Below are 26,744 nucleotides of genomic sequence, written 5' to 3'. Positions count from 1 at the left end.
AGTTTTTCCTTTCCTAAACTGAAACTCTATCCCCATTAAACGTAAGTCCCCATCCCTCACCACCTCCAGGACCCTGGCAAGCACCAATGTATGTAGATGTGTTTTTAAAACCTAGCATATTTTTATAAAAAATAAAGTATTAGTAAATAATTGGCATTCAATTCACTCAAAGAAGAAACACAGAATATATAGTTCTAACATCTACAGGTTCACAGGACATGTATACTCACCATCCACAAAGGCCTGCACTGCTTTATCTACATTAAAATCAAACTGCTGTAGCACCAGGACTATTTCATTATTGCTTTTGTTGGGAACAACTGATCGAACTGCATAGATCTGGAAAGGAGAGGAAAAGAGAAAGGCAAGCATTGTGAATGTTTTTCATCCATGAATCTCTCACTGGATAGAAAAAAAAAAAAAAAAAAAACACTGTTCTAAAGGCCTTAAAAAGCTGACTAATCTATCTTCTTGCCATCAAGCATACTCAAGGCATTTTGGACCCATAAAAGCTAATCCTGGTAATCACCTTGATACCCTCTTTATTTGAATACACATTTCTACAAAGATTTCCCTGTTAGGACTGGAGCAGCAAGCCTGAAGAGCCAACTCTGGTTTTGCAACCTACTCCCCTCCCCCGCAGCCCATGCCCAGGACTCCAGATGCACACAACATGTGTTTTCAGTGAGCACACAGATAGCCCTCTGTCTCTGGCTCTCTTCTCCATGAGCTCAGGGCCTATCTTTGGAAAATTTACAGAAATAGCTTCATGCCTGAGCTTCTCTTATCTCCACAGTGGAGACAGTCACATTGCAGTTCACGAAAGTATGTTGTGAAACTCCATTAATGTTTATAGAGATATAAAAATGTGGGGCATTGTGTTTTTGAAATGGCAATCTTAGCCATAATACAGAAAAGGTTCCCCAACACACTTCTGAAAAATCAAACATTTAAACCAGTGTAAATACATACATGAGAGCTAAGGATTTCAACAGGTTAAGCTAATATTCAATTTTTAATGACCTATAGATATTTCTTAGTCAACTTTTGCACATTTCCTTCTTGCCTAATAGAATTCATTGACCTTTAGCTCACAGAACTTGCAATTACTACAGGATACTTTATCCACTGTAGCAAAACCTGGCTCTCTCTGCTTTCTATCAAGGGGATTACTGCAGCCACTACTGACAAATACGAGAATACCGTATGGTGCCAAGGTGAGTGGCATTCACATCGATGATCACAAAAGCACTACACAATCCTTACTTGTTTTCAGGCAGTATTTTTTGAAAGCCTACCTTGAGACAAGGCACCAAACTTCTTGCAACTTACTGACTAGAGGGGACATATCAGTATGCACATACTGATCAAATGGTCACACAAATACATATCTATGTACATGTTGCAATACGTGCCATAAATCATGACAAGGAGACTTGAGTGTATATAGGTGTGCTGAAATCTGATGGACAAAAGAGAAGAGATGGCTGGGAGGTTAAGGGGGAGGGCCTCTTAGAGGGGACAGCATGAATGAGGAGCCAGGCACAGATGAAGAGGGAGTATGGAGTGGGACAGAGATTGAGGCTTCCAGAAGTACAAGATGAGGCCAGAGGCAGGCAGGGACCAGATCATGTAGCCCACAAGGTCATGTAAAAGATTTTGGTCTTGTGACCATCCCTCAACCACCCTCAATGCTGTCCTTTCTTATTCATTCATCATGTTAGAAAGATATCTCTTGGGAACTCCCCAGCAGTCCAGTGGTTAAGACTCTGCACTTTCACTGCCAAGGGCAAGAGTTCTATCCCCGGTCAGGGAAGTAAGACCCTACAAGCTACACAGTGCGGCCAAAACCAAAACAAAAACATTACAAAAAAAGAAAAATAGCTCTTTCCCTCTTCCCTCTCTCTCCGTATGTATGTATGGTATTACCTTCTATATCCAACACTTGTGTTGCTCCCATAGCTTGGCTATTGGTGTGTATACACACATACACACATATACACACACACAATGGAATATTACTCAGCCATAAAAAATGACATTCTGCCATTTGCAGCAACATGGATGGATCCAGCGAATATCATGCTTAGTGAAGTAAATCAGACAAAGACATAGACTTCAACACTGTATGATATCACTTATAAGTGCAATCTAAAAAATAACATGAATGTATGTAACAAAACAGAAACAGACTCACAGAGAAAACAAAACAGTGGTTACTGATAGAGACAGGGAAGCAGGGAGGGGCAAGATTAGGGCATAAAATTAAGAAATAGAAATGACAATGCATAAAATACATAAGCAACAAAGATATATTGTACAGCACAGGGAATTATAGCCATTATCTTATAGTAACTTTTAATGGAGGATAAGCTATAAAAATGCCTAATAACTGTGCTGTATACCTGGAAACTAATATAATATTGTAAATTGACTATACTTCAATTTAAAAAAACACAGAATTTTCAATCTACCTCCACAGTTGTGTGATCAATAAAGATCAAGAAGTATGGAATAAACATAAATGGTTGTTTGCCCTGTTTCCAGACTCTCCTCTGCAAAACATTATTTTACTATGTTCAGGCAAAACATGATATAAACCATAGCTTATAGAGATACTTCCTCTTTAAACAGGTACACAGCACTTGCCTGTTCCTCTTTAAAAGAACAAAAAAAAATCCAACATGGTAGAATATAGAACATCTATCCTTGTCACTTTATATATCCTATCTCTGAACATACCCTCAGAAAATTGTCAATAACTGAGTTCTGATATCAAATATAACTATGAATATCACAAATAGTTCCCAGAGGAAGACACTTAATTAAAACAAGAATGTCAAGTTGTAAAGACACTAAAGGAAGGAAAGGAAAAAAAAAATCTATTCTTAGATATTCCATAGTAATGTTGAATTCTAGTGAATTTCTCGGCCAAGTTTCTGCTTTAATCATAGTACTTGGCTAATGTGAGAGAGTAGCATTATTTTTCTACCTTCTTATTTATGAATTCACTACATTTGTTTTGCTATGAAAATGTCTTGGAGAGAGACGGAGGAATCCAGATACTAAAATGCATGCATAAGCATCCAGAGACTTCACAGTGTCACTATCCAACATGCAGCAGTCATAAGGGGTCTAAGCATTTAAATCTAAAAAAGGTCTCCTTATGAAGGAGCTTTAAAACGTAAGGTGTGGATGACAGAGGCAGTGTTACAGGGAGGTTGTGCTGAAAAGCTGCCTTTGCGTTAGGAAATGAAGCTCCTGGAGCAATGGATCAATCAATGCGTGACTAATGGTAGTTTGCATATGGGGAGCTCATAAAATTCTCTCCTGCAGTGGCTGTTTTGCAAAGGCTGTTTCTGGCACTGCTTCACACACACAGCCTTTACGTCGCTGCCACAGCCTAAGCTGGTGAATCCGCTGCTGCAGCTTCACACTGAAGCCCACTGTTTGAATCTGCACGCGACTCCATCCCTCAAGGGTTCTCACACCATAAAACAGTCTCCTGGGGGGCCGACCAGGCGGCAGCACAGGATGCTGGGGCACAATCTGGACCATGAGTTAGGGGTTCATTTAGCAACTGCTTTACCTTCCCTAATTACTGTTCCCTGTTTTGCTTTTACTAATTTAAATGGCAAATTCAATTTGCTATTGACAAATCTGCCTTTTGCACCTCAATAGTCGTTTTGATTTTAAACGTTTTTGCACAGCAAAGGAAACCACTGATAAAATGAAACAACAACCTAATTAATGGGAGAAAATATTTGCAAATGGTATGACCAATAACGGGCTAATATTCATCATATAGAAACAGCTCATACAACTCAACAACAACAAAAAAACGGATTAAAAAATGGGTAGAAGAATTGAACAGACATTTTTCCAAAGAGGAAATGTAGATGGCTAACAGGTAAATGAAAAGATGTTTAACATCGTTAATCACCAGGGAAATACAAGTCAAAACCACAATGAGCTATTTATTACCTCACACCTACCAGAATGGCTATCATCAAAAAGAATACAAACAACAAATGTTGGTGAAGATGTGAGAAAAAAGGAACCCTGGTACACTGTTGGTGGGAAAGTAAATTGGTGCAGTCACTGTGGAAAACAGTATGGAGGTTTCTCAAACAACCAAAAATAGATCTACCATATATATGGTACGGTATATATGAGCCAGCAATTCCACTCATGGGTATACATCTGAAAAAAACAAAAACAGTAATTCGAAAAGATACATGCATCCCTAATGTTCATAACCGCATTCTTTACAAGTGCCAAGATATGGACACAATGTGTTTATTAACAGATGAAGGGATTAAGACGATGTGGTGTATATATGTATAACGGAATACCACTTAGCCATAAAAAAGAATGAGATTTTTGCCGTTTGTAGCAGTAAGCATGGATTTGGAGGGTACAATGGCAAGTGAAGTAAGTCAGTCAGAGAAAGACAAACACCGTACGGTATCATTATAAATGGAATCTAAGAAATACAACAAATAAGTGATTATAACAAAAAAGAAGCAGACACAAATATAGTGAACCAACTAGTGGTTACCAGTGGGAAGAGGAAAGAGGGCAGGGGCAAAATAAGAGTAGGGGATTAAGAGGTACAAACTATTACATATAAAATAAGCTACAAGGATATACTGTACAACTGTACAACGCTGCACAATGTGGGGAATATAGCAAATACTTATAGTAATTCTAAATGGAATATAACCTTCAAAAATTGTGAATCACTATATTTTACACCTGTAACATATAATACTGTACATCAACTATATCTCAATAAAAAATAAACGTTTAAAAGAGTGTTTTGATTTAACTTAAGCATTCTAATCTCCCTTTCTCTCCTCTCCCTGGGGTTGTCTATCTAAGGTGGCAGGTTTTGCCCCATTCTGTCTCAGGCCCGTCCTGCTGGCATTTTCTTTTTCTTTATTTCTTTTTAAATTTATTTATTTTTTAATTGAAGGGTAATTGTTTTATAGAATTTTGTGGTTTTCTGTCATACATCAACAAGAATCAGCTGTAGGTACACCCATGTCCCCTCCCTCCTGAACCTCCCTCCCATCTCTCTCCCTGTCCCATCCCTCTAGACTGTCACAGAGCCCCTCTTTGAGTTCCCTGGTTCATATAGTAAATTCCTATTGGCTATCTATTTTACACATGGTACTGTAAGATTCCATGTTACTCTCTCCACACATCTCACCCTCTCCCTCCTCCGCTCTCCCTGCGTCCATAGGTCTGTTCTCTATGTCTGGCATTTTGCCGGCACTAGGCAGCAAGGCAGTGGGGCTTTCACAGATGCGGTTTACTTCAGCTTCCCACATTAACTTACCTCTCCTGGACCTGACTTGTCTGGCTTAAGAACTGTTAGCAGATTTCTTCATTCACACTGTGCATTTTTTGAGCCTATCTGTGATGACTCCTTAGAAATTCTCCTTGGCTTACAGATGAGTCACTTAAGACTATGTCTGAGTTTCAAAAAATGGTTCTAACAGAAGTTTTCAATCCACCTACACAGCTGTGTGATCAGTAAAGACCCAGTACTATCAAATAAACAGAAAATAACAGTTCTCTCTGCTTCTGGTCTCCCACCTACAAATTCATCCCTGAGCCTGTTGCCAGACTACTCTTCTTCAAGTATAATTAGGACTACTTCCCCATCTTCTTTAAGAGTAAAATTCAGTGTCTACAACCTGGCACTCAAGACCATTGACAACTGGGCACTCATCTGCTTTTCCAAATGCCGTTCTTGCTCTGCCCTTTACAGATGAGCACAAGCCCAGTGTTGGCCACTTACCCCTACCTCCATGTGAGTTTTGTCCTTGATAAAAAGCAGAGACAAAAAAAAAAAAAAAGAGTAGAGATGTCACTTTGCTGACAAAGATGTGTATAGTCAAAGTTATGGCTTTTTGAGTAGTCATTTTATGGATATGAGCGTTGGACCACAAAGAAGGCTGAGTGCCTAATAACTGATGCTTTTAAACTATGGTGCTGGAGAAGACTCTTGAGTCCCCTAGACTGCAAGGAGATCAAACCAGTCAATCCTAAAGAAATCAGTCCTGAATATTCATTGGAAGGACTGATGCTGAAACTGAAGATACAATACTTTGGCCACCTGATGTGAAGAACTGACTCACTGCAAAGGACCCTGATGCTGGGAAAGATTGAAGACAGGAGAAGGGGACACAGAAGATGAGATAGTTGGATGGCATCACTGACTCGATGGATGTGAGTTTGAGCAAGCTCTGGGAGTTGGTGATGGACAGGGAAGCCTAGCGTGCTGCAGTCCATGGGGTCACAAAGAATCAGACACGACTTAGAGACTGAACAACAAAAGATGTGTCCACTTGCCCAAATTTTATACTCCACCTGAAATGCCAGGTATCCTGTGAAGCTCTTTGTCTCCACCATCCCTGCCATAAGTCATCTCTGTCTCCTTTCAATTTCCGCAGACCTTATCAGTGGATGTCTCCTAAGCCCAGCACCTTCTACATCACAGGCCTGTCTGTGTGAGGTGCATATTCTAAATGATAAGGAACATGAATGCAGAATTCTCCTCCCAGTCATTTCTGCATCTTCACCATGCTCACCCGAGTGACCAATAATGTGCACAGATAGATGGATATGAAAGTGAAAGTCGCTCGGTTGTGTCTGATTCTTTGCAACCCCATGGACTATACAGACCATGGAATTCTCCAGGCCAGAATACTGGAGTGGGTAGCTGTTTCCTTCTCCAGGGGATCTTCTCAACCCAGGGATGATTGAACCCAGGTCTTCTGCATTGCAGGCAGATTCTTTATCAGCTCAGCCGCAAGGGAAGCCCAAGAATACTGGAGTGGGTAGCCTATCTCTTCTCTAGCAGATCTTCCCGACCCAGGAATTGAACCGGGGTCTCCTTCACTGCAGGTGGATTCTTTACCAACTGAGCTATCAGGGAAGCCCAAATGTGCACAGAGTAGGTATTTAATAGCAATCTGTTGAATGAGAGAATGTCAATTTGTAGCTATACCAGGCTGCTCTTTTTTTGACATGTTATGCTAATATTTTTATTACTTTTCCATTAGTTTATATGTGTTATTGTGCTACAGTGGGGTTTTGCTAATTGTATATAAATATGCTAAAAAGCTCTCCTTCATTCTCTACCCTCTAAAGTCATTTTTTTATATTGGCGTATAGTTCATTTAGAATTTGTGTTAGTTTCAGGTGTACAGCAAAGTGAATCAGCTATACATATACATACACCTATTCTTTTTAAGATTCTTTTCCCTTTAGGCCGTTACAGAATATTGAGTACAGTTCCCTGAGCTCTACAGTCGGTCCTTATTCAGGCTACTCTTCTGAGTCAAAGGAACATTCTGCTAGTGCTGGACCATCCCATCACTCTGCATTTACCATCCACGACAACAGACGGGTGAGTCTCTGCTGACTGTTATGGGACCTAAGCATTATATACTTGTGGAGAATAGACACATGCTCTTTAAATTTCAGTAACAGAGATGGGAAGAATATTTATGACATTTCTATATAATAAGATACTCATGGTACTTTGTGGAGTTTTAAAAATAGCATAGTAACTGCCTATCCTTCCGAAGCTCAGCCCAGGTTTTGGTTGGACCTCCAATAGGTACCAGGTGCTGAGGACACAACTGTCCTAAGACAGACAGCACTGCAGGGCGGCCAGAATATCTGCGCCTGAAAGCATGTAAACACTGTGCTGCTTGTATGAGAAAGGCTGGAGTGTCACAGAGAAGAGAGCAGTCAAGGAGGGGAGAATAGAGAGGAAACAGCCAAACATCACGCAAGCAGCTCTGGAATTAAACCGACCTGTTCTCTAACCTTGGCTCTGTTACCTGTTAGTTCTATGACCTTGGATGAATGGTTGAAATTGTTGAAACTTAGCTCTGTAGCTGTAAAATGAGGATATTACCTGCTAGAGTCTCAGTAAAAATGAAAAGAGATGATGCATGGAAAGTGTCTGATATAGAATCTGGCATATATTAGCTGCTCAATAAATTTTAAAAAGGAAAGTGTGGAAGCATTTACATTGGGCCATGAAGGAGAAGGGTGTCTCTAGGTATAAAGGTTGGTATGCCTTTGAAATGGAAAGAATGTATGCCTACCCTGGCGACCAGGACTTATCTGGGGGAGATCATCCTATATACAATGCTTCTTAAGAACATTCCTCCTCAGCCTTGCTGAGCAGTGGACCCAAGGCTGTCTTCAATCTCTTCCTGCCCTGCAAGCTGAGTGGTGGCCAACAATATGCGCTCCGGGCCTGCCCCCCCCCCCCCCCCCGCCCCTTCCTTGGTCTCACTCTTTCCTGTATTTATTTACTAAACGCCTGCTGTGGTCAGGATGAAGCAGTACACTGTGTGCATACCCCATACTGCACTATGGCTGGATACAGCAGAAATAAAACAGATACGGGCGCTACCAAACCTAGAGAGGAGAACAGCTGTGAAACACACAGATGGAAAAAAATGTAACTACAGCTTACGCTGAGTGAGTGACTCGAAGGAAGCAGCGTGTAGTGACAATGATTGCAGCAGTCAGGAGGGGGCCTGTCTGAAAAGACTAAGTGGGCCAACCAGGCTCTCTGCCTTGGAGTCCGGACTATTCCACACAAAGGGAGAGAAGCCAGAATGGAGGTGAACAAGGGTTGTTTGGGAGCTGCCTCACTTCCTGCCTTTTCTGCTTCTTTAACTTGTTCTGAAGTCCCATGAGTCCCTACTCCATCTTTAGAGTAACCTCTTTTTCACTTGCACTAGTTGGAGCGTTTTCATTTTCTAGAACAAGAAAAGACTGCCTAGAGACAACATTAGTAACTAGGGCTGGAAATAAAAGTAATAAAGCCAGATAACTAATCCAATTGGCCAAGGGGAGAGGTAGGCAGCATTAAAGATAAGTCCGCTAGAATGGGAAGGACAGATCAGAGGAGAGAGGCCCATGAGCCTTGCTCACAGACCTTGTTTAGCACTCACGTCACCCTAAGTATTTACTTATGTGACTGTTTGTCCCACTGGAATGTGAGCTCATAAATGACAGGGATCACAGCTGTATATCCACAGGGCCTAGAACAATGGGTGCCATTCAGTAGATGATTCATAAATGTTCAAAGAGATGAATGAACAAAAGGAAGTAGGGAGCCCAGTTAGACGGTCATTGAAATATTCCCCTCTTATTTATCTAATTTGTTTTTTCACTGCATCTCTCTGATTCAACATAACATACTGCATGGTAGTGAAAAGAATCCAAATGTATGAAGTGCCTCCTAGGTCTCAGACATTGCTGGTCCTTACCTTGAGGACTTATCATCTTAGAGGTGAGCTTAATCTTTTTGCCTACAAAAGGAGAAACAGCCTACAACTTCGTTTTTGCACCAGTGAGAACCAATTATTTATGGGTTGCCATTCCTGCAATTCTGAAAGGAATTTTATAATCAGCTTTGGCCACATTTCTCAAATGCTGAGCCTTTCAGAGATGCCTTAAAAACAGCTCATCTGTGTACGTTTTGCTTCACTTGCTGGGCCACTAATATTATCTATACACTAATGAAGGCTGTTCTCCTATGAATCTTCTTGAGAAAGAAAATATTCTTTGCGGGCCAGTACCTTTGCATCATGGATAACTTTATAATTTAATTGCCTTTTCTAACATCTACTTTCTGCCAGTAAAAAATATGCATGAAGTGTTGTCATCTTCATGGCTGGCTTTTGGGGAATTAACACCAGGGGTGTAAATCAAAATTAACTTTTTTTTTTGGCAGGAAACCGGGATTAGAAGGAATAATTAAGATTTGAAAGTGGGGGAAAAATGCAGTTTTCATAAAATTGTGGCAAGTTTAAAGTAGAGGGAAGCTTACAGGTAGCTTACTAGTTACTTCTCAAATGTTAAAGTACATTCAAATCCCCTGGGGATCCAATGAGAATGCAGATTCTGATTCCACGACTTGGGGGTGGAGCCCCATTCTGTATTTCTAATAAGCTCTCAGGTGGTGGAGATGCTGCCTGTCCAAGGATGTGGCAGCTGAATAGTAGCCCCAAAGCCATCTACCCCACCTAATCCCCCAGAACCAGGGAATACATAAGGTTATTGGCAAATTAAGGCTGCAGATAGAATTACGGTTATTAATCAGGTCATCCTGGAGAAGGGGAGATTATCTAGATTATCTCAGTGACCCCAATATAATCACAAGGGTCCTTATAAGTAGAAGGAGGATAAAGAGAGTATAAGATGGACTCACTGTGAGAAAGACCTACCAGCCATTGCTGGGTCTGAAGATGAAAGGGGGCCACGAGCCAAGGAATGCAGGCAGCTTCTAGAAGCTGCAAAAGGCAAGAAGACGAATTTTCCCCAGAGCTTCCAGAAAGCAATGCAGCCCTGCTGACACCTTGATTTTGACCCAATGAGACCCATTTCAGACTGCCGTTCTCCAGAATTGCAAGATAGTAAATTTGTGGTGTTTTAAGTCACTAAGCTGTGGCCATTTTTAATAGCAAATTCCATCTGTTACAGCAATGGGAAAACACTATAATGGGCCATGTTTTGAGGAACAAAGGTCTATTCCTCTCTTCTTCCTAACATGGAGCTACCTTTCCCTTTCTCAACGATGATCCTCTTTTTAAAAAAACATACCTTCCAGCTCTCCTTCCATCCCTACCCCCACCCCTACCCCTGCCCCCACCTCACGTTTTAAGGAAATCCTAAGCATTTGTTCAAAGCTCCATTTCATGCAGGAAAGTGAGAAGAAATTGTGAGATGAATCTGACACGGTATTTGCCCCCAAGGAGCTGAGAAAACCACAGGAAAATTAGACAAAGTCATAAATAGCAACTAACTCAAGGTCATTCTGACAACAAAATCCTCTCAGAATCTCACCTGTTCTATATTTCTTCCTTTACTACCCTGGACAGTTTCCCTCTGCCTTTCACCTGGACTCTAGAAAAAGCCTTCTAATTGAACTCTCTGGCTTGGTTTCTCCTCTCTCCAATCCATCTTAAAACAATCACCACACAATTAATCTCCACAAAGCACTTGAGTGTGTTCACTGAGGAGGTAAGAGAGCTGGCACTGAGAAAGAATTTGAAGAGAGGAAAATACAGAAGATAAATTATGAAGCAAAGTTCCAGAGGAAATGGAAGAAAATGGTATCAAAATCCATGTGGAAATAGAAGCTTTGGAAGGAAAGACAGATTCTTTCTCTTTCTCAGAATTCTGAGGAAGGAAGGAGAGAAAGGAAGAGTGAAGACAGAGAAGAAATCTGAGATTGTGAAGAGAAAGTTTAAGGAAACTATTTCTTCTGAGTGAGAATTTTGGAGTTTGCTTTAGGATTAAAAAGTGGGGAAAGTGGGACTTCCCTGGTGGTGCAGTGGCTAAGACTCTGCGCTCTCAATGCAAGCAATCCCTGGTCAGGGGACTAGGTCCCACATGCCAAAACTAGCACCCGGCACAGTCAAATAAATACATTTTTTTTTTTTAAGTGGGAAAAGGTTTAGAACTTCCTTACGGGAATGTGATAGAATATGGCCTAGATGAATGAAAGAGCTGAGCCAGACTGACGGGCCACTAATGCTGGATGGTATGGATTTGTCATGGAGCCAACTGGCCTGGCTTTCTCCAAGCAATTCTCAACATGCCAGATGGAGGAGGAAAGAAAAGGAATGAGCCAAATTATGAACTCTAAAAAAACATAGTGGTAGATCCTAGGTCTCAGGGATACGGGGGCCAAGAATCGTAAGGTACTTAATCAAGGCATCTGTGGTCTATGAAGGGGGATGATGAACCCAGAGACTAGGGACAGACTAAGGGATGAGAGATCCTGTTGAGAACGCAGAGCAGATGCTCAGGAGAATGAGCAGACGAGAGAGGTTAGCTCTCACCACCCTGGTCAAACTCCTTCGAGTGTATGCTGATGAAATGTGGTTCCATAAATGAAGTACATTGTTCCAGAGATAGCTGGATCAAGGCAGGGGACTGCGGAAACTGCCCCTGTCTTGCTGTGGCTCTACTTTTCCATTAAAGGCATCTAAGATGGCATGAGCAGTTCCAGGAGCCTCAGCAATTATAGTAAGTCCCTTACATGTGAACTTTCAGTTGAAGACTTTCAAAGATGCGAACCTGCATTCGCATGTCCCGCCACATAAATTAGTTCACATGACTGGCGTACAATGCGTGCGTCCTCTACACGTGGCTGTGCTTTTGTGTACTTTACTGTACAGTACTGAATGTAGCTCAGTAGCACAGTATCTTTATTTCAAGACCAGGATGTCTGGAAGCAAGTGTAAAAGCAGCAGTGATGTAGCTAGTACTACTGTAAGGTATTGTACTGTAAGATTAAAAAAATGCTTTATTTTTTGGGTTTTCTCTTTATGTGCATATTATTTGTGTGAAAAGTAGTATAAACCTATTACAGTACAGCATTGTATTAGTTGGGTACTTAGGTTAATTTTGTTGGACTTACAAACAAATTGGACTTAATGAACGTGCTCTCATATGTAGGGGACTTACTGTACTGGCTCAAACATAACTTACTATGTTACTAACACACCCTGGACTGTTTCTGCGGCAAGTGTACCCTGTTGGATACTTGCATAGTGACTAGAATGCAAGGACAGGATACTGCATTTACCTTTATTAAATTACAGTCTGTAAGTTCTGACCCGTCACTCCAGCTAGCTGTTAGGTTTTAGAACCTTGGTTTCTGCCTGCCATCAAACACAGGGAATACATTAGCCAATCCTTTCAATTTTATATCATTTAAAACAAGTTGCCGTCTTCTACAACTTATTCAAATTGTTGATCTGAATTTTAAATGGGCCATAGCCAAGCACAGAGGTCAGCACATCACCCCAAGAACTTCCCTCAGAGCTGATACGGCTCTCTTAATCCACACTCACTTGTTTATCCATTCATTCAGTCACCAATGAACAGAGTATATGCAGTGACGTATACATTTCATGCGGAGAAGGCAATGGCACCCCACTCCTAGCAGCAGCACACATTTCATGACCTGCCTGGGAGCTTATAGTCTAGGAAGGCAGATGTTTGATGAGCTTTCCAGAAGGGTAAGTAAAGATGCTTTGGGCAATTGTAACAGGGGAACCCACCTAAACCAGAGACTCAGAGAAACCCTATCTGAGGCTCTGGAGTCTGTTTAAACTCAGGATAAAGGACAATTAAGACCAAGCCAGGAGAGGGAAAGGGAAAAGGAGATGGAACATTCCAGGAAGAGTTTACAGCATCTCCTCACAGACAGGACTGAGTATCTGGGAGCATGTTCAAAGGGAATGAAGGCCCAGGATCGCTGGAGCATTAAATGAAGGAATGGGATTTCAGATGAAGCTTGATCCAAAAGGCATGAGGCAAAGTGTGCCAGGCATCACAAGCCATCTTATGATTCTGAGTCTTATTCTAAAGGTAGCCATTCAAGGGATTTACTCAGAAGAGTGTGATTATTTGTGTATTCAAGAAAGTCACTGTGGTTTCTATGTGGATGAGTTAGAAGAGAGCAGACAGATGCCTGGCAGGATTTTAATGCAGGGAGAGAATGTAGACCAAGATGGAGCAGTAGAGACTGACTCATAATTTAATTGGGTGGAAGTAACTGATGTGTATTTAACTAGATGCAGGGAAGCCCCCAGGTGACTCAGTGGTAAAGAATTTGCCAATGCCGGAGCTACAGGAGACATGGGTTTGATTCCTGGGTTAGGAAGATCCTCTGGAGAGGGGAATGGCAACCCACCCCAGTGTTCTTGTCTGGAGAATTCCATGGACAGAGGAGCCTGGTGGGCTACAGTCTGGGGGGTTGCAAAGAGTCAGACATGATTGAGCGACTGAGCATACCCACACAGACACAGGGAATGAGGAAGACGGAAGGTGAAGGAATCTGGATGGTTCCCGAGCGTCTGGCTTGAACATTTCTGTGGACAGTGGTGTCATTTCCTGAGAGAAGGAGTGATGGTAGAAATGGAGCATTCTGAGAGGGCTGGGAGACCTCCACTTCCAGATGTTTAGGAAGCAGCTGACTTTATGAACCTGTAGCTCCAGGGAAGAACGGAGCCAGGGGTACAGATGTGGGTGCTGTTAGCATCCAACAGCGGAGAAGGAGGTGGCACCCCACTCCAGTACTCTTGCCTGGAAAATCCCATGGGCAGAGGAGCCTAGTGGGCTGCAGTCCATGGGGTCGCGAAGAGTCGGACATGACTGAGCGACTTCACTTTCACTTTTCACTTTCATGCATTGGAGAAGGCAATGGCAACCCACTCCAGTGTTCTTGCCTGGAGAATCCCAGGGACAGAGGAGCCTGGTAGGAGGCCATCTATGGGGTCACACAGAGTTGGACACGACTGAAGCGACTTAGCAGCAGCAGCAGCAGCATCCAACAGTGGTTCCCAGCCCTGGCTGCAAACTGGAACCACCTGGTGAGATTTAAAATGTACCTACATTCGGGTCCCACCTCAAGCAATTAAATATGGGCCTGGATATTTATTATTTTTTTTTAAGTTTTCCTAGTGGCTCTGGGAGTTGGTGATGGACAGGAAGCCTGGCGTGCTGCAGCCGAGGGGGTCACAAAGAGTCGGACGTGACTAAGCAACTCAACTGAACTGAAGTGGCTCTAATGTCCACCCACAACTGAAAAGCATGAGTGAGCGATGCAAGGGAAGGCATGAAGAGCTAAGGCAGAGTATGGAAACAAGAGAAAAGAAGGTGGCTAGGACAAAAACTCTTTTGAGGTGTAACTGCTTGCCCTATCCACTAATTTACCTGTGCCTACTATCTACTCGTCCACACTTCTGCATAGTTTATGCAACAGTGTCATTTTTAAAATATCGGCTCTAGTTTAGAACAGTTTTCCTTTCTGAGAAGGTATTTCAGTTATTTACTGGTGCATAACAAGTCACCTCAAATTTTGCGGCTACAAACAAAAATCAGTTATGATATTTCAGTGTTTCTGTGGGTCAGGAGTTGAAGAGGAGTTCAGCTGAGAAGGTCTACCTTGGGGTCTTTCAGGCAGACAGAGAGAGGAGCTGGTGCAGTAGGGGAGGGGCCACTGGTGCAGCCGGAGTCTGGCTGACCATCTCTCTCTCTCTCTCCATGTATTATGCTCAGGCACTCTCCATGTGGTTCTTCTGGGTTCATCTGGGCTTCCTCACAGCATGCAGGCCTGAGAATAGTTAGACTGTTGACATGGCTGTCCAGAGTTTCAAAACAAGTGTCCCAACTAGTGAGCAAGAAGCTCAATCACCCACTGTGAAAGCCACACAGAGTCCAGTCAAAGCCTACCCAGTTTTAAGGGGAGGGGGCACAGACCCACCTCTTAACAGGAGAGGTCCTGTTAGAGCCGCTAGAGAACACCATCTGGCTCAAAGAGTTAAAGCAACAACAACCCAGGCTTCTTTCCATCAACTCAGGGTCTATACTTTCTCTAGTCATTGAGCATTTGAGGGGCAAAAAAGCAAATTAATGTAACCCAGGTCTCCTGCATTGCAGGCAGACACTTTAACCTCTGAGCCACCAGGGAAGCCCCAATAGTTACAATACTAAATGAAAATCGATAGCTTAAAGAAGTTACAAAACTTCTCTGATTCCTAGAAATAAGACTGAGAAGTTGACTTGTCTTTGAGTATCTGATACTTAAAAGACACTTTTCAGATGAAGTATTTTAAGTTCAGTTCAACTCAGTTGTGTCTGACTATTTGTGACCCAATGGACTATATAGCATGCCAGGCTTCCCTGTCCATCACCTGCTCTTCAGTTCAGTTCAGTTCAGTCACTCAGTCATGTCCGACTCTTTGCGACCCCATGAATCGCAGCACACCAGGCCTCCCTGTCCATCACCAACTCCCAGAGTTCACTCAGACTCACGTCCATCGAGTCCGTGATGCCATCCAGCCATCTCATCCTCTGTCGTCCCCTTCTTCTCCTGCCCCCAATCCCTCCCAGCATCAGAGTCTTTTCCAATGAGTCAACTCTTCACATGAGGTGGCCAAAGTACTGGAACTTCAGCTTTAGCATCATTCCTTCCAAAGAAATCCTAGGGTTATCTCCTTCAGAATGGACTGGTTGGATCTCCTTGCAGTCCAAGGGACCCTCAAGAGTCTTCTCCAACACCACAGTTCAAGAGCATCAATTCTTCGGCGCTCAGCCTTCTTCACAGTCCAACTCTCATATCCATTAAACTCATACCATCTCATCCTCTGTCTCCTCCTGCCTTCAATCTTTCCCAGTATCAGGATCTTTTCCAGTGAGTCAGTTTTTTGCATCAGGTGGTCAAAGTATTGGAGTTTCAGCTTCAGCATCAGCTTTCCAACAAATAGTCAGGACTGCTTTCCTTTAGGATTGATTAGTTGGATCTCCTTGCAGTCCAAGGGAATCTCAAGAGTTCTCCAACACCATAGTTCAAAAGCATCAATTCTTTGGTGCTCAGCTTTCTTATAGCCCAACTCTCACATCTGTACATGACTACTGGAAAACCCATAGCTTTGACTAGATAGACCTTTGTTGGCAAAGTAATGTCTCTGCTTTTTAATATGCTGTCTATGTTTAATTTAGTCCACGACACATTTTCTATATCCGGTTTCACCTTTCATCTACCACACATAGGTTTGATGTGTATCTCAAATAGTTGCTATTGGTAGCAGCTACCCTACCAATTTATATTGAGACAAGCAATGGACTTAACACACATTTCATTTCACCTACTTAGCTTCTAGCATATATTCAGTGTATACCCATATGTTCTGCATACGTGCACTTTATTCTTCCTTGTATTTTCCCAGAAATACCAGACCTGCACATAATTTAGGATCAGTTCAGTTCAATTCGGTCTTCCCTGGTGGCTCAGACGGTAGAGCATCTTGCCTACAATGCGGGAGACCCAGGTTCGATCCCTGGGTCGGGAAGATCTCCTGGAGAAGGAAAAGGCACCCCACTCCAGTACTCTTGCCTGGAAAATTCCATGGATGGAGGAGCCGCCTGGTAGGCTACAGTCCATGGGGTCTCAAAGAGTCAGACACGACTGAGCAACTTCAATGTCAATGTCAATGTCAGTTCAATTCAGTCGCTCAGTCGTGTCTGACTCTGCAACTCCATGGACTGCAGCATGCCAGGCTTCCCTGTCCATCACCTACTCCTGGAGTTCACTCAAACCTGTCCATCAAGTTGGTGATGCCATCCAACCATCTCATCCTCTGTCAACCCCTTCTCCTCCCACCTTCAATCCTTCCTAGCATCAGGGTCTTTTCAAATGAGTCAGTTCTTTGCATCAGGTGGCCAAAGTATTAGAGTTTCAGCTTCAGCACCAGTCCTTACAATGGCTATTCAGGGCTGATTCCCTTTAGGATGGACTGGTTGGATCTTCTTGCAGTCCAAGGGACTCTCAAGAGTCTTCTCCAACACCAAGTTCAAAGGCATCAATTCTTAGGTGCTTAGCTTTCTTTATGGTCCAACTCTTACATCCATACACGACTACTGGAAAAACTCATAACTTTGACTAGACTGACTTTTGTTGGCAAAGCTTTTTAATATGCTGTCCAGGTTGGTCATAACTCTCCTTCCAAGGAGTAAGTGTCTTTTAATTTTATGGCTGCAGTCACCATCTGCAGTGATTTTGGAGCTCCCCAAAATGAAGCCTCTCATTGTTTCCACTGTTTCCCCATCTATTTGCCATGAAGTGATGGGACTGGATGCCATGATCTTAGTTTTCTGAATGTTGAATTTTAAGCCAACTTTTTCACTTTCCTCTTTCGCTTTCGTGAAGAGGTTCTTTAGTTCTTCACTTTCTGCCGTTAAGGTGGTATCATCTGCATATCTGAGGTTATTGATATATCTGCTGGCAATCTTGATTCCAGCTTGTTCTTCATCCAGTCTAGAATTTCTCATGATGTACTCTGCATATAAGTTAAATAAGCAGGATGACAATATACAGCCTTGACATACTCCTTTCCTGATTTGGAACCAGTCTGTTCCATGTCCGGTTCTAACTCTTGTTTCTTGACCTGCATACAGATTTCTCAGGAGGCAGGTCAGGTGGTCTGGTAATTTAGGATAGAGTGAAGTTTTTTTTTTTTTTTTTAGCCAGCCTTTTATATCCACACAGTGTTAGGATTTAAGAAAATATTTCTGTTGAGCTTGAGCAACGTTCTCTGATGAAATTCATACTTGAATTTATGAGTGAAGGCAAAAAGAAAGTGGGAATTTTATTTTTACAAGGCATCTTTGTTTTGTTTTGAAGTTTAAATTGATTCAACTCCCTTTTTTTTTTTTTTTTGCCACACAATGCAGCATATGGGATCTAGTTCCCTGACCAGGGATTGAACCTGTACCCTGTGCAGAGTTTTAACCACTGGACCACCAGGGAATTCTGATTTTGGTATTTTAATCAAAATAGAAAAGTGAGATATTTTAAACTTATCTTTTGCTTGTAACTTAGAATAGTCAGTAAAAAAATCTTTCCTCACTTCCTTTGGAACTTAGTGTCTCCACTCGAGGGAGGAAGTTAATTATTGAAATCTACTCTCCCTGTGGGTATTTCCCCCTGCTCATTCACAAAACTCTTCAGATAAAGAGTACCATGAAGGTACTAGTCACGATTATACTTTGCTGCTGCTGCTGTTACTAAGTCACTTCAGTCATGTCCGACTCTGTGCGACCCCATAGACGGCAGCCCACCAGGCTCCCCCATCCCTGGGATTTTCCAGGCAAGAGTACTGGAGTGGGGTGCCATTGCCTTCTCCTTTACTATACTTAATCAATACCAAATAAAGAAGTTAGTTATCCCTTGTGCATGCATGCTCAGTCACTCAGTTGTGTTCAGTTCTTGGCAACTCCATGAACTGTAGCCTGCTAGTCTCCTCTGTCCATGGATTTTCCAGGCAAGAATACTGAAGTGGGTTGCCATTTCCTCCTCCCGGGGATCTTCCTGATCCAGGGATTGCAACCACATCTCCTGCACTGCAGGCATATTCTTTACCACTAGTACGATCTGGGAAGCCCTAGTCACCCCCTTAGTCAATACCAGAACAAAGGAGTTAAGTTAATCTCTAAATTATATTAATCTTGGATATTTCCTCACTGTGGCATGAAGGATGAAGACCATCTCACCATCATGGAAACCAGGAGCATGCCCTTTCTTTAGGAGAAGTGTATTTGTTCACCCAGACACTTTAAAAAAAAAAAAAAAAAACTTTAACAGATTTGACCAATTTTAAGAAGGTATTCTGATTTAAACATCAGTAAAAATTATAATCTGTCTGGCCAGATGTTGTTTTCCCAATGATTTTATGATTTTGTTTGCTTTTTTCTCTAAAAGTGATAAAAAGAGTTAAAACTAGTTTGTGGATTCAGCCTTAGTCAAATAGCTACAATTACAGGCTGAGTCAATAAAAACCTATACGGAAAAAGAATCTGGAAAAAAATGGTTATATGTATATGTATAACTGAATCACTTTACTTACTAAACTACCACAACATTTTAAAGTGACTATACTCCAAAGTAAAATTAAATTTAATAATAGATTGGAAAAACTGGAAAAAAACCAACCAACAAACATCCACTGATGGATGAGTAGGTAAAGAAAATATGATATATACATACAGAGGAATATTATTCAGCCTTTAAAAAGAAGGAAATCCTGGGTATATGCAACAGTGTGGACAAACCTTGAGGACATTATGTTAAGTGAAATAAGTCAGAAACAGGACAAATACTGCATGATTCCATTTATATGAGGTATCGTGTTAACACAGTCAAACTCATAGAAGCAGAGAGGAAGAACAGTGGTTGCTAGGGAATGGGGGAAAGAAAACGGGGAGCTGCTGTTCAGTGGGTAGAAAATTTCAGTTATGCGAGCTGATTAAGTTCTAGAGATCTGCTGGGCAATAGTGAACGCTCAAAGAGTAATCTCCTGTTAAATGCTCTCACTGCAATAAAAGAAAGAAAAATGTTAACTTTATAAAGTGTATCATGGCTCTTCAATCATCATTTCAGTACATTTTTATGGATAATTATCTTCAGGAACTGAGCAACAGACATATTCACTACTATGTATAAAATAGATAATTGATGAGAGTCGACTGCATACTACAGGGAGCTCTGCTCCAAGCTCTGTGATGATCTAAATGTGAGGGAAATCCCAGAAAGAGGTGATATATGTATACATGAAGCTGATTTGTTTTGCTGTGAAGTAGAAACTAAAACAACACTGTGAAGCAACTAGACACCAATTAGAAAAAAAAAAAAAATGAGCAGCAGAGTTTTGAAGGATCTGTAGACAGTCATCAGACATGCCACACAAGTGAACCATAAATGTGGCTTACAAATAGTTTAATCAAATTTGTATTTAAACAAGAAACTGAGTACAGAGAGGTTGTGTGCTGCTGCTGTGCTTAGTTGCTCAGTCAAGTCTGACTCTTTACCATCCCATAGTCTGCAGCCCACCAGGCTCCTCTGTCCATGGGGATTCTCTAGGCAAGAATACTGAATGGGTTGACATGCCCTCCTCCATGGGATCTTCTCAACCCAGGGATCAAACCCAGGTCTCATGCATTTCAGGCAGATTCTTTACCAGCTGAGCCACAAAGGAAGCCCAAGAATACTGGAGTGGATAGCCTATCCCTTCTCCAGGGGAACTTCCCGACCCAGGAATCAAACTGGGGTCTCCTGCACTGCAGGCGGACTCTTTAACAGCTGAGCCACCCAGCAAGCCCAGAGAGGTTATGTACCACACTCCAGTGGAGGCCGCTGATTTATATCAGGACCAAGGCTGCCATCAGGGTCTTTGATCCATGGTACAATCCCCCTTTTTGTCTTTTATGGTGCTTATGAGGTGGGAAAGTCCATAGATTCATCCACTATTAGAGCTGGAAAGGATTTTGGAGCTCCTCCACATGAAGGAGAGTCCTCATTTGGCAGATAAGGATACTAAAGCCCAATGTACCAAAGGACACGCAATTTCTCAGTAAAATTAATGTGTTCCTTTGTTTCCTTAAATGTGGTTAGAGTATACTTGAATAGAAAATGAGATTCCTAAATCATCCCTTCCCTAGAAGTCACGAAGACTCCCTATGCTAGTGGCAGTATGGCTCATCTGCCAAAGGAAGGGAAATTCTAGTAACTATATTTTAATTTACTAATTAACAGTGGCTCTCAAATGTTTTATGGATTCTTTTCCATAAGCATATAAATCTCATACTTTTCTCTTACATGATTCAACTCCAAAGTAGTTATTTCAGTTTCCTTTGTAAATCTAAAATTGTGTTATCCTCTCAAAAATATCCCTTTGTGGGAAACAGAGGTGACCGACAGCCCAGTTACCATCCTTCTGGGTCCACCCAAGCTACACTCCCCCCACCCAGGCACGCAAGCCACACTCCACCTGGATGCACCATACGATGGCTCAGGTAGGTGGCAGGGTACTAGTGGAAGTCCATTACAGGATGAGGGTTGTGGGAGACCCCTAGCTGGGGTCTGAGGATGCCTCAGACCTGCACAAACTTCCTTAGAACTGTACTCACTGCCCAGGGAGACTCTTCCTACCCTATTTTCTTGTTTTCTCCTGCTTCTTTCAACAATAGTGGACCAGCATGCATGGCAGTCTATAAATTCTCCCTGCCTGCCCCTTCTGCTCTTTTACAAGCACCTGCCTACCCTGCTTCCCACCCCAGGAAATCTCTTACTCATGTAATCCCACCTTGGCTTCTGCTTTTGGAGGACTCAAATGAACACAAATATGCCTTTTCTAATATGCCTTTTCCCATCTTTTTCTTACTGACATTCTAAGGCTTGCCTCAACACAGGGAGGCATGCTCCACTTGCTTTTCCTTTCTTCCTGCTGCCTGAGAATCACCGTTACAGAATCTTGGCTCAGTTATTTAGCTAAATAGTGATTAACAAATATTTGGGGGGCATAAATTCTATGATGTTACTACTATAGAAGCTACTGAGTACACAAATAAAAGTCCATTTGTGCTTATAAGAGGCTTGTAATCAAGTTGTGGATCAATCTCAGAGAAAAAGTGGTTTTAACAATAATACAAGCAGTATGCTGTTAAGTGCTGACTCAATCAGTCTACCTACCTACCTATTTAATCTATCTGGACAGATTTTTAATGCTCAAGGTCAGAAGAGCAGAAACCATTGCAATTTTATCATTTTGTGTGTGTGTGAAAAATAACTAGAATATTGGTAAAGTCCCCATAAATTCCAAGGGATTGCCAATAGAGGTAACTTTTATTCCTGCCACCAAAGGTTTTAATTTTTACATGCTCTTGTGTCGTTTAGCATTAACCATCTATCTTGTATCTACCTCTCAGCCACAGTGCAAAAGGGGCTATGATGAAAGGCTGGAAGGAGGTGAGGGGCAGGAGAAACAGAACAGAAACACTGTGAATTCCGATTGTGTAGCTTGGGAAAAAGCAATGTGATGCTAATCCTACAATAGTAAATTTCTTCTTATCCCCAGAAACTGATGCTGGCATTTCCATTTATTCATTCAGTTCCTTTAGACTTCTTGTCAAATCTCTTCTAGTTGCCAAGCAACAATAACAGCAGTTCTGTACATAAGCATTAGGCAATAACTACTGTCAGTGTTTCTCCTTTCTTTGAAAGGGGAATTTAATGACCCTTTCCTGTGAGAAAATGATGACAAGAACCTATTCCTGGTGAAACGTACAAGCTGTGTGTGTGGTTTGTGTTTTTGCTGCCTGAATCCAAGAACTGGGCTAAACTGACCTAAACACTATTACAAAAGGATGAAATAAAAATTTGCCCCAATGCTTGCATTGTTTGGTCTTTAAAAACAACTACCTATCATTAAAACTTGTCCACATCCCATGAAATTAGTCCTCTATTAAATGGAGTTAATATTTTAAAGATGCATGATGATGGGTCTCTTCTGTACTTTCTCCGATCCTGCTAAAATCTCTTTAATCAAACTCTTGGGTTTTTCTGACAATACTCCTCCACAGTAAAGAATCTGCCTGTAATACAGGAGACCCAGCTTCGATCCCTGGGTAGGGAAGATCCTCTGGAAAGGAGAATGGCAACCTACTCCAGTATTCTTGCCCGGAGAATCCCATGGACAGAGGAACCAGGTGGGATACAGTCCATGGGGTCACAAAGAGTCGGACACAACTGAGTGACTAACACTTGCACACTTTCACTCCTCCACCTAAAAGACTTGAACCATATTTCAGTCCTCTGTAAGACACAGATCAAGACAGTTATAGGAAAATGAAATGGAACATCTGCCCGCCTATTGAGGACAGACTCCAGGACACAGAGTCTACGTGAGGCACCAGCACGATGGTTGAGATGACCCCTCCCTGTTCCCACTGTGGACCAAAGGCTCCTCTCCTCTTATCTACTCCTCCTCCTCCATTTCAATGAGTCTGTACGATTATTGTTTACAACCCAATTTACCTCCATAACTTTAACAGCTCAAAAAGCTATTCACAGTAAGTGACACTGCAGCAAGGATACTGTAGGCTAAGCAGCTCCCCATTTCCACATCATCATATTTTCTAGTCTCACTGATTTTTTGTGAGGCTCAGCAATAGCTATACAAGTTTGGAAAAAGTCAAGTCCAGTTTTCTCATTTGGGATTTTTATGATGTTTTCTTTCTGATCTCATTTCTGTGTGAATTATACTTTGAGTTCCAAACAAAAACATGAACTCCTTTTTCATAAACTCTTTTTCCTTTTTTTAAAATAATAATATACACAGATGAGCTCCCCCGGATGCTCTACAGTTCATAGGATTAACAGCTTATAAAGCTGCCGTACATTTATTATCGTATTTGATGACTTTGTCAGGTAGGTTTTATATTTTCATGTCTCACCTACAGATCAGGAAATTGAGGCCCAGAAAAGTCAAGTGACTTGCTCCAACTAGTAATTGGGGAGAGCTAATAAGCTCTGCTTCTGTTTCCAATATCCATTCTCCTTCTATGACTTTACCTGGCTGGAGATCACTTCCCGAGCATACTTGCTTCTCTGTGGCTTAAGGGTCACTTTTGGCTGGGATTTGTTATCAGATCAAAACTGTCCATTCAGCAAATTTTATTTTGTAACTCCATCTGTAATCCTATTTTACAAACAAGGATCTTCTTGGCTTTCCATCACCAAATTGTACTGCTGAATTGTATTCTATTTAAACTGATTTATAATAACGCATGAAAATATCTGACTAAAAATGTTATTTTGTGGATGCCAGTTGCAATAATCTTTCCTTATTCAGATGAGAATTACATCTAAAACTTTATAAATCAATTTAGTTTGGTACCCTAGTGCTTCACATGAGAAATAATGTAATAGTCACCACTGAGCCCTATCTTTAACTCATCTATGAGTTTCTAGTGTTAAATTTCTTTTTCTTCTTCTTTTTAAAAGGCATTACCTAGTAAAGAGCTGTAAAAAGTGAATTGGCCCTAAATATAAGATCCCTGATTGGGTTCCCCAGGTGGCACAGTGGTAAAGAACCCAGGCAACACAGGTTTGACCCCTGGGTCAGGAAGATCCCCTGGAACAGGAAATGTCAAGCCACTCCAGTATTCTTGCCTGGACAATTCCATGGACAGAGGAGCCTGGTAGGCTGCAGTCCATGGGGTTATAATGATTTGGATGCAGCTGCGCATGCACATAAGATCCCTGATTAGCCTGAAGATTTTGTTCTGGTATCTTTCTTTAACAAAGTGAGATATTCTTCCTATTTTTTGGAAAGGGTACAGTGAGATAAGACTGGTTGCTCACCAAAGGACCTCACCTGTTACCAGTGAAACCTACCTGAGACCACCGGTATTTGATAACTATCTCATAAAGATATGCTGCTTTTCTACAGAACCACAGGGAGTCAACCTAAGTAACCTAAGCTTGTTTTTAGAAGCGATTTAAAACTTGCTTTATTTAATAGAAAAGCGAGTACTAAAATGAGATGACATTTCCATTAACCTACATTTCAATTTTCAAGAACGCTTGAGGTTTTGCAAAATATTGTGAATGGGAAATTTGTCTATAAAGAACATTAACAATTCAAGCAGGCAGGTTCATTCATTTGTCATCCATTCATTTATTTAACGCACTTTGGGGTCAGCTATGTGTCAAAACTAAGAATATGAAGACAAGAAAGGCCCCCTGCCTGCCCCCAAGCAGCACACAATCTCCCTTGGGACGACAGACCACTAACCATCACAGTACAGGGGCAGAAGGCAGAGAACCCCACCGAAGCACAAAGGAGAACAATCAAAGGGCCAGTAATTCAGGAGGGGTAGGAGGGCAGAGAAAGGAGGCACCTGAAAGGATTCCTAAAGGGTAGGACACTCAAGAGTGTCAACTGCAAATGCCAGTTGCCTTGGATGTGAGACCGGAAGTTATGTCTTTGGATTAAAAGCTGCATGAGGACAGAAATGATGCTCTCACCTCTTCCTTTCCAATTCATCCATGAGCGGACCCACCAGAGATAACTGAGGAACTCATCTCACTGCAAGACTTTAGCTAAGTAGTTAACTTCCCACAGTACTTGACTAGATAGTGTATAAACACACCAGGCAGATTTGTTCTCACATCTCCTAAGAGCTTATAATTTATAATGTAAGACATAACAGTTGTTATTATTCTTAATCTTCAGAACTGAAATGTCACTGCTGTGTGACAGATTGGGAAACAAACTAATCATAAAAAGGCCATAAAAGCTAATAACTAAAGGAAATAAAAGTGCAAAAATAAATCAATGTGAAATTACAAATGATCAGAATTTTCAGTTGTTTATTATGATTTATTTTATTGAGCTAAGAAATCTATTAACCTTTTGATATGGGAAGATGGAATTTACTAACTGAGTTAGAGGAGCTCTACTTTCATTGTCATGCAGATGGATAATATTTACAACTTAAACATCACCCGCTTTCAAAATAATGCCAACACTTTGATAAGTTACTGAAATGCAACAGCAAAAACACCATCTACTGTTAATCTTCATACATACATGTGGCATTGGTCAGGACAAACAGATGAATGTGGCGCTTAAGCCAATGCGTGGAGCATTCAGACTGAACCTCCATTGTCTGTGAGATGATGGATCAGCCTCCTTCCACATTTTGGCTCGACACTACCTCTATTTTGAATAAGACACTCTATCTGCTGAGCCTACCATATTGGTCTGTCCACTGGCCGTGTTTTGTAGGGAATCAACTATTATGACTGATTCTTTAAAGTGCTTTTCCTTCTCATAACCCAACTTTAAGAGCTGTTCAGCCCATCCATCAACAGATGTTTGAAAAGGGGCCATTATCTGGTCAGCACTGTGGTGCCAAACTCAGCTTCTTCAATTAGGAACACACTCTTGCCCGAGGGTATGACTGTGAGTCACAGAGAATATGAAGCCACAATATAAAAGGGCACAGACTTCTGCCACTGTTCATTCAGTGGTCAATAAGTGAACACAGTTCTGTATTAATATAATATAGGGAATATAATATGGAATACAATAAAAAAAATTTGCACCTATTTTTAAGATAACACAGAAGATCCCAAAGGAATTCTATGTGGAAGTTGGTTTTAACCATGTCCCCAGGTAGGAGGTTTGTTCTTCTGTGCTCTGGGGTTATTCTGGTGGAACACTCTGGGAAGTGGTAATGTAGAGGAAAGAGCAAGAGAAGGAACCAGAACCAGAGAGAGCTGAGTTTAAATCCGTGCTCTTTCACATTCCCTGAAAGTCTGACTTTGACCAAATCACTTT

The 26,744-nt window shown here is 41.6% G+C and overlaps 1 protein-coding gene across 20 annotated transcripts in view; it reads right to left on the bottom strand.

Annotated features, from left to right (window-relative positions):
- SPATS2L (spermatogenesis associated serine rich 2 like) overlaps positions 1–26,744 on the bottom strand; it is a 184,322-nt gene that overhangs the window by 66,670 nt on the left and 90,908 nt on the right. For all 20 annotated transcript variants that reach the window (XM_042244051.1, XM_012141929.4, XM_042244050.1 and 17 more), the window contains one exon: positions 231–339. In XM_042244051.1, coding sequence (XP_042099985.1) covers positions 231–339 — 109 coding nt within the window. The remainder of the gene's footprint in view (positions 1–230; positions 340–26,744) is intronic.

The sequence above is a fragment of the Ovis aries genome, chromosome 2 (assembly GCF_016772045.2).
Source record: "Ovis aries strain OAR_USU_Benz2616 breed Rambouillet chromosome 2, ARS-UI_Ramb_v3.0, whole genome shotgun sequence".
In the NCBI taxonomy this organism is placed as follows: Eukaryota; Metazoa; Chordata; class Mammalia; order Artiodactyla; family Bovidae; genus Ovis; species Ovis aries.
Note: the sequence above shows the minus strand (reverse complement) of the source record. Positions and strands in the feature narration are given on the sequence as shown.